Source organism: Dioscorea cayenensis, chromosome 13, assembly GCF_009730915.1.
Source record: "Dioscorea cayenensis subsp. rotundata cultivar TDr96_F1 chromosome 13, TDr96_F1_v2_PseudoChromosome.rev07_lg8_w22 25.fasta, whole genome shotgun sequence".
In the NCBI taxonomy this organism is placed as follows: Eukaryota; Viridiplantae; Streptophyta; class Magnoliopsida; order Dioscoreales; family Dioscoreaceae; genus Dioscorea; species Dioscorea cayenensis.
In genome coordinates, this window is record NC_052483.1 from 6,337,677 (window position 1) to 6,346,702 (window position 9,026).

At 31.0% G+C, this 9,026-nt stretch overlaps 1 protein-coding gene across 3 annotated transcripts; it reads left to right on the forward strand.

Annotated features, from left to right (window-relative positions):
* LOC120274831 (cycloartenol-C-24-methyltransferase 1-like) lies at positions 1–7,307 on the forward strand. Of its 3 annotated transcripts, none has more exons than XM_039281368.1 (13): positions 1–30; positions 1,066–1,161; positions 1,711–1,777; positions 2,591–2,664; positions 2,778–2,862; positions 2,992–3,047; positions 5,673–5,727; positions 5,887–5,934; positions 6,038–6,121; positions 6,209–6,409; positions 6,492–6,617; positions 6,709–6,806; positions 7,043–7,307. In XM_039281368.1, exons 2-13 carry the CDS (start codon positions 1,079–1,081, stop codon positions 7,101–7,103), a joined length of 1,038 nt encoding a protein of 345 aa, XP_039137302.1. In that variant the 5' UTR covers positions 1–30; positions 1,066–1,078; the 3' UTR covers positions 7,104–7,307. The 3 variants fall into 3 exon arrangements, with proteins under 3 accessions (XP_039137302.1, XP_039137303.1, XP_039137304.1); XM_039281369.1 differs by having other exon boundaries at positions 2–62; XM_039281370.1 differs by lacking the exon at positions 1–30 and adding an exon at positions 496–535.
* The last annotated feature ends 1,719 nt before the right edge of the window (positions 7,308–9,026 follow it).

The window sequence follows — 9,026 nt, forward strand, 5'->3', positions numbered from 1 at the left end:
CATAAACTCCACTTCCAGTTCATCTTTTGGGTTGGTTTTCTCTAAGATAATTTAGTGAAGTTGTAAGCTTTCTTTTGATATCATTTATTTGTTGTTGTTGTTGTTGTGTGTTGTGCGAACTTTTGTTTTTTAAGAGATACGTGGACAAACTATAGAATCCTTGACCTTAGCGTTGGAAGAAGAATAGTGTAATCAACTAGCTTAGGAAAGGGGTTGTGATTTTAAGTTTTTTATGTGGTGATGTTAATTTGGTTTTTTTTTCTTTAATGATTTTATTATTTAATAAATAAATAATTTTGTCAACACTTGCTTAGTGCAAAATGGTAAGACGGGTTAAGTACGGTTTAAATTATTAAAACTGTATAGTACTGTTTATCCGCTATTTATTAGATTTTAATGTTAATTTTCTGTGGGAGAAATTGTATTCTCCACTTCTTTATTATTATGGGATTATAGTTCTTAATATATATTTTTTTTGCATGTGACAAGCTTTCGTTGCCTGCATAAAAACCCACTAGACATGGTAAATCTATAGGTAATTATTAAGCCATTATAATTTGTCCACCTCTATATTTACCTATCTCTTTTACGACGCTAGTCCTTTTGACAAAAATATAAAATAATAATAATTAATAATAAGGTCTCTGTTTTCTTTCTGTTTTTTTTCTACTGTTTCCTTATGTGTTTTTCTTCTAGTTGTTTGCTGTTTTGTTTTTCTAATAAATTTGTGGTTTATCCACTTTAATAAAATAATAATAATAATTAATTAATACATAAAATAAATAAATAAAATAAAATAAATTCTATTTATTGAATTTTTTTTATTGTACAATGTTTTTTTTTTGTTTTATCATTTTAGTGTCCATCCGATGTTCGTGAAATATTCACTTGTAATTTATATAGTCTGTCCTTGATGGCATTTTTTTTTTTTCTTAAGTTTGTGTTCTGTTGTGTTTTTACGTGAGTTTTCTCTAATTCATTTAATCAAATTTGACAAAAAAAAAAAATTCAGATTTTTATGTTGCTTTTTGGCTATTTAAACCGTGATTTATTTATTTATTTTAGGGATTGGGAGAAGATGTCAAAATCTGGAGCTTTAGACCTTGCTAGTGGTTTGGGTGGGAAGATCAAGAAACAAGAAGTTCAATCTGCTGTACAACAGTAATGTTTCGGCATACTATCTCTTTAGTGTTTTTATGTGAATTTCCTTTTATTTGATCCATGTTCTAATGAGGTGATCATATGATAGATTCTAATATGGTTTTATTGGAATTTGTGTTATTTTCTTCAGGATTTAGCAGAGTAATGAGGTGATCATATTTAATAATGTTCTTATAGAATTTTGGAGGATTTTTTTTATATAAATATTACAAATTTTTTAATTACCGAAATGAGTAAATTTTTTTTTTAAAAAAAAACACATTTAGCAAAACAGAAATTTAATTACCATTTTGCATGTGAATTGAATGAAAACGGTAAGATACTTACCGTCTTCAGTGCTTTTGCACTTAAAACGGTCAAAAACTATAATATTTTTAAATAAACCTAATTTTAGATAACTAAAATCTATAAATTGTTAATTTGAAAATTTAAGTTCTCCTAACATAAATTTTTGAGGTTTTTTTTTTTTTTGAGATTATAAACAATATATATGATATTTCTATAATTTTGGAAAATAAAAAAAATAATGACTTTCTTTTCTTGACGCAGGTATGAGAAATATCATGCCCATTTTGGAGCAGATGAAGAGACAAGAAAAGCAAACTATGCTGATATGGTATGACCAATAGTTTATGAAGAGAAACTAATAGTCGTATAAATGCTAAGTCAATAATTATAGATATAAATATGTAAATTTATTCTTTTGTTGAATTGAGTAAGATAATATGCGCTTGGTAGACATGATATGATTATAGTTTGAAAGTTGGCTAATTGAGTGAACAATATTTATTTTACCATTTTATGGATCTAATAAAACATTAATATATAGTGCTCACTTTATATTTTTATTTTTATTGTGTTTGAGAAAACGTGGACAAACTATGCATTCAAACCCTTGATCTTTGATTCAAGAAAGGAATGGAATACCAAGTACTCTTCTATTATACTCGAATTATATTTCTAGTTTATGTGGAGGCATAATAGATCAGCCAAAATCCTCATTGTAACTCAGATCTAATGAAATATACCAAAAAATTTCATTAAAACTCCAAATAACATCATCCACATCAACATAATAGTATGGTCCATCAGCCAATCACCAATTAGTCAACAGGATAAACTCCAAGGAAAATACCAACAAGGTTCCCAAATCTAAAGATCAACCTCTAAAATAGCAAACAACAGCAAGATAAATGGAAGCAATATTTCACTTCTCTCCTATTCCAGTCACCGAAGAAGTTCATTAGAACTTAGCTCCTTCTCTAGATCCAGGCCTTCACTAATTCTTTTCTTCTCCTCCCCTTCTTTCTCTACTCTCCCTTTGCTTTATATGCTCAATTGATGTATACAGTTAAAAAAAAAAAATAGTGCTTTTGTTTAATATATCTTCAATATGATACTATGTCTTACGTATGTGTAAATAATTCAGGTGAATAAATTCAATGACCTTGCTACCAGTTTCTATGAATATGGTTGGGGAGAGTCTTTTCATTTTGCAAATAGGTATGTAAATAATAAAAATATATATATATATATATATAATTTACAAATTGTATTATGAAAAGCTTATGGTGCCTGTGATGAATTAATTGGCCTATAAAATTTTGATGGTGAAGATGGAAAGGAGAGTCCTTCCGTGAGAGCATCAAACGACATGAGCACTATCTTGCACTGCAGTTAGGGTTGAAAAAAGGAATGAAGGTATTCAGTTCATGCAAGTTTACACTTTCTCTTATTGGCAATTTTGCTTATCAGACACTATCTAGCTAGGCGCATTTATTTTGTGAAAATTTGATGCTATATATATATATGTTTGATTTATCAATATAGGTTTTGGATGTGGGGTGCGGAATTGGTGGACCATTGCGAGAAATTGCAAGATTTAGGTAATATGCGGTTTTCAAGATCACTAATTATTTTATGTAAGGATTATTTATGGTCACACATACATGTTTGATTTTTTTTTTTTGAATAATAGGAGCGTCCTTTTTTATATGAATATAAATAATACCGAACAGTAATAAAACCCGGATGTACAGTATATATACAGTATAAAAATCTCATGTGAACAGTATGGTGAACAGTATTGTCGGGGGAGGGATTTGAACCCATGACCTCCCCTTTATACTTTGGTGTCATACCATTGGGCTATCCAATGATTTACTGTTTGATTTATCAATATTTATTTATATTTCACACATTGAATATTTCCCTACAAAAAATTTCTTTCAAATTAATTTTTTATTTTGGGAAAGTTTGGCTGTTTTATAAAAAAAAAAAGAAAAGAAAGTTTGGCTTTTTTTTCATACTACTTGTTATAATCACTATTTTTTTTTGGATAAAGATCATTTTTATTCTTACATTTTGCCTTGTTATAATCATGACTTTCCATATCATATTACTTTGTCCTTTTTCCACAAAATGATTGTTATATAGAAAGTTTTTTTTTTACTACAAAATAGATCATTTTGCAGGCTTTACATTGTTTGTTTTGGGAAAGTGATTTGAAGTCAAATATACAATTTTTAAAGAGGGTTTTTTTGGTTGGTGATGTCATAGGTGGATGTGGTGTGAAAAGGGTACAAAGGGAATTTTATCTATACCTCTTACTTGGATTTATGCTATTGTTATGGTGGTTTTTGAGTAAAGTGGATAAACCACTAATTTATTAAATAAAAGAGTAAAAGCAGTAGTACAAGAGTGCAAAAAGTAGTAGCGAGAAAAGAAACTAGAAAGAAAGAAAACTGTAAACCTCACCAGAGATGAGGAGAACAGAGAGAAGAGACAACATAAAAACACGTGAAAGAGAAAAAAATTGGAGCCGGCGAAGTCAACCATCTGGAGACACAGGCCAATCCAGAAACGAATGCAACGGATTACTCGGCTTGAGTCGGGCGCCACTGGAGAAGCTCGTGGATCCGGAGCTCGTGAAGTTTAAGGAGCGCTTGATCTTCCCGAATGTCCTCTCAAGCTTCCTGCGGGAGACTCCGAGTCCACGGATAACCAAGTAAGAACCAAGTTAGCGCTTTTGTATAAGGTAGAGGAAATATGAGAACAACTATGATTAAAAAAATACGATTGTTAGGCGTTCAGCCCAAATAGTCCGTAAAAATGGCTCTTGTGCAAAGGTCCCATAGATTTCTAACGGAGGGATTCAAAGAGGGAATCCAGTTGGTCCATATATCTGAGACTGAGGAAGGTAGGGTTTCAGAATCAAACAGGCACTTGAAAAAGGACCAAATACGAGAAGAGAAGATACAGTTTAATAAAAGGTGGTCCACTAATTCAGAGTTATTGTGACAAAAAATGCATGTGTCAGTGGCGTACGGATTGCAACCTTTCTTGAATAAGTTCTCAAGCGTAAGAATCTTGTTATCTCAGGCTAGCCAACAGAATAAAGTAATTTTGCTAGGAGATTTAGATTTTCAGAAATTGGAATAGAGTTGGGAGCGGAGACCTCCGTCAATTAAAAAGTTGTAGAAAGATTTGACGGAGAAATTTCCAGATGGTTGACTTCGCCGGCTTATTTCTTCAAGAAGATTAAACTCTAAAAGTGGTGTTTCAGTAAACTTGAAGTTTAAGAAAGATTTAACTTACCCCTTAGTCTTCCACCAGATATCCCTAAAAAGTTTCACTTATTTATTTTCCTTCAAGTAAATTTTTTTTGAAGTCCTTTCTCTTTGTTTTGGAAAGTCCCAAAATACCACTTTCCAAATCTTTTTTATAATTATCTCTTTTCAAAATAGTCATTTCCACATATATCCTTAGAAAAATTGAAAATTGCTTTGGTTAATATTTTTTACTTATTTATCTAATTCAACCTTGATTGTAGAAAGGTTTTTTTTTCTTCTTCTTTAATGGTTATTCTTTTATAAAGAGAACAAATTAAGATAAAACACTAAATTTGATAAAAGTGAAAGGGGAAGGATGAAAAAAATTGGGTATTATATGAATATATATATATATATAAATTTTATGAGGCACACACATAGTTATCTTATTTATTATTTATTGATTTTTATACAAATGTGACCTTTTGTGGGGCACAATTTTCCCAAATATTTTTATCCAAGGAGCCGCTTTACTTCTCCAATTTTTTTTAAATTTTTTTATATACCTAATAATTAAAAATCACACTTTAAACTAAAAGTGTGAGTTTAATGGAACTGACTTAATGCTATACACTTTTACCACTTTGCTCTACTTATATTATATGAACCAAATACTTCCATAGTTTAACAATCTGCTTAAATTTTGCATGTTAGTGTTCTCATAAGAAGTAGGTTTAAAACCATAAATATATTGGAAGCAAAAGGTTGATATATGTGAACGTATGCATCTTCAGTGGAATTCATATTAAATATTTTAAAAGTATTAAGATGAAAATAAATTTGAAAATTTAAAAATTTAAAACATGAATCATATTTAACATTTTTGAATGTACAAAGAACTAAACTTGGATGTTTAAGAATCATAAGTGGCTTTTAACAAGGCTTATATATTGAATTCAGCTCAACATCCATTACTGGCGTGAACAACAATGAATACCAAATCTCAAGAGGAACTGTGAGTTTTTTCTTCTATTAATTAACCTCAATGTTTAGTTTTAAATTTTTTTTTTTTATTGCAGGGTTAAATTGATTTGATCATATTCAAATTCCAGTTCCATTTATAAAATTTGAACTTCTCTTAGATATATTTACATTAACAAGTATAATTCAACAGGAATTGAATCGTTTAGGAGGATTGAGTGATTCATGTAATTTTGTTAAGGTACATATATTTTGTTCTTTCATCTGTGTAATTTGTTAATCTTGTTGTATCTTGAAATTAATTTCAGACATAAATTAAAGCTCTTTATTTTGCTTCAATTCAGGCTGATTTCATGAAGATGCCATTTGCAGACAATACTTTTGATGCTATATATACCATCGAAGCAACATGTTATGCACCCGATGCGGTATATGTTGCTATATTTCATGTCTAAATTTCTACTAACAATGAATGCACCCAAATGTTTTGTGATTTATGTTCTTGGTCAGCACAGGTTGCATGCTATAAGGAGATTTACAGAGTCCTAAAACCCGGACAATGTTTTGCTGCTTATGAATGGGGCATGACTGATAATTTTGATCATAACAACCAAATCCATCAGAGCATAAAAGCTGAAATTGAGCTTGGTAATGGGCTCCCTGGTATAAGAACAATAAATCAATGCCTTAAGGCTTTGAAACTTGTTGGTTTTGAGGTATGGATATGCATGATATGTCGACAAATCTATTCTAAGCTTGCAAATTAAATAACAATAAACCGTCTTTTTTTCTTTGAAGATTATATTAGAAAAGGATCTTGCAGCAGATTCCCCTGTTCCTTGGTATGAGCCTCTTGATACTAGTCGGTTCTCCTTAAGCAGCTTTCGCTTAACTTTATTAGGACGGTTCATCACCAAAGCAATGGTAAATATCTATATATATATATATTAGTAGTTTTGTTTAAACTGGTTATTCCTTGTTATTATTGTATTAAGTTTGGTAATTTGAGATGTAGATCAATGCCCTGGAGTTTGTGGGTCTTGCTCCTGAAGGAAGTGGGAGAGTCTCATCCTTCTTAGAGAAGGGCACTGAAGCCTTTCTGGCAGGTGGAAGGTGTGTTAATGTTTTTAGGTCTTCTTATGTGTTTTTCAAAGATTTCTAATTTCAAAAAACATGTGCAAAATTAAATACCTATTGATTCACAGTCTCATAAAAGATGGAGAGTTAATTAATGGTAATATGTTAAATGCAAATTAAATAGATTATCTAGATTTAATTCAACTTACAAACTTAAGTTAAAGACACTTGTTAAGAATTTATGTCTTGTTGACGTGATATTTGATGCGCAGAATGGAGATTTTCACACCAATGTATTTCTTTTTGGTGCGGAAGCCTGTTTCAAATTCTTGAGGAGAAACGACCACAAAAATTGGCAGAAGTTCGATTCCTCTTCACTCATTAAACTTTTAGTTGATTTATTTGTTTTAGAAGACAATAGTTGTTGGTTTCAATTTCCGTTTCTCTATATTTGTGTGTAACTTGTCAGAATAATGGTCTGAAGATCTGATTATAGACAGACTTGTTTGAATTCTTTCTTAATATATAATTTATGACATGACCAATGTTGGATAATTTGTGATAAGTATTGTCAATTATTTTGAGTAATATATGGATTATTAGGGTAATATTAATTATGGATATTATTTTAAAATATAACATATCCTAATTCAACTAATGTCTTAATCCGACTATGGATAGGGACATTATTGGTTGGACTATATATATATATATAACCATTGAGAGGTTTCTGCTCTTTATTGTCTATTCGTACTGTTGTTGCCCAAAATACAATAGTGAATTTATTGGGGGCCTTGAACTTGTAGAACTTCGAGCTTGGAGGTCGAACAAAAGGAGTTGGAGTCTTTTCTTTCTTCAGATGCCAAGACCTGTTACAGTGTGGGAAGTGTTCTCCACAAACACTCCGATGGCTAAGTCAGTAGAAAATAAACGCTCGTCTTCCTTTGATCTCTTTCCCCCCGTTCCGCCTTCTTCTTAAATGAGAGAGGCTATTTATAGATGTATGCTTACACTTACGTAAACATTTCACGTGTTCGAGATCGTGGGTCCAAAAGGAGATAGTGGATGTGATGTGAAAAGTGGGGTACTACGTGGGTTTGAATTAGTCCACATCAGTTGCTCCCCACTTCTATCCTTAGGTTAGAACCTTAAAGATAGAAGTAGGTCCTTATCTGCTTCAACTTCTCTCTCTTCTAAACTTATCCTGATAATAATATTTGAATTTATCTACAGATAAGATACAACTAATTTAAATCTAGATAATATGGTTGGATAAAGCTCTAACATACTTGAATTTATCTTTATCGTTGGATAAAGATTTATCTCTTGAGTTCAACTCAAATTTGAACTCTTACCTTTCGATCTCTATATAAGGAAGTCTCCACCCCCACTTTTAGAATCGCACAACCTCTATTGGGTTAAAGACTTTTGGCATCGGAGCTGAGTTAAAGTATTTTTCGACATTCTTCCCGTGACCATCAAAGATTTTCGCACTGCTTTGTTTCGCTGAAGCTTGAAGGTATTAATTAATTACCTTTTCTTTTCATCAACCGACAACACTAAAGATTATAAATATATACATTAAGTAATTAATTAATTAATAGTATATGTATATATATTATATATATGCACATATATATTTTATTTACTTTTTCTTCTGCCAACCGTCCGCATATACATATATTAGTTAATTAATTAATTAATATATATGTATATATATTATATTTATATTTTATTTACTTCTGCCCACCTTCCGCCATATATATATATATATTTTAAATTGATTAATTGATTATATCTATATATATATATATAGCATCACCTTGTCATGGCTCGAACGAAGCAAACTAGTAGACCTGTTACATCTTTTGGACCTCAGTCTCACTTCATGATAGGCGCCTATCTTCCTACCTCTCTTAATGAAGGTGATGTTCAAAGTTTCAAGGCCAAGTATTCGATTCCTTCCGATTGGAGAATTAGTCTTCCTAGTGAACCTAATTGTCCTTTTTGTTTTTGCCCTACGGTATGTCCTTTTGCCATTCATGAGGCGTTGCTTGATATGGGCATTCAGCTTTCCTATGCCTTCCTTCATCATGGAATTCTTGAAGCTTAACAAGCTATCTCACGCTCAGCTTCATCCAAATTCTTGGAGGTTTCTTATAGGCTTTCATATCTTTTTGCTTTTATAAAGTGGGCTTAGGGTCTCGATTGACCTATTTCATCTCTTTTTTTGAGCTTCAACCTTGTAAAGATAAA

Bases quoted from the DNA above. Each gene is read 5' to 3' on its own strand.
- LOC120274831 (XM_039281368.1), top strand. From the start codon at position 1,079: ATGTCAAAATCTGGAGCTTTAGACCTTGCTAGTGGTTTGGGTGGGAAG. The intron at 5,935-6,037 runs GTACATATATTT...GCTTCAATTCAG, and splicing joins ATTCATGTAATTTTGTTAAG to GCTGATTTCATGAAGATGCC. The intron at 6,122-6,208 runs GTATATGTTGCT...TGGTCAGCACAG, and splicing joins CATGTTATGCACCCGATGCG to GTTGCATGCTATAAGGAGAT.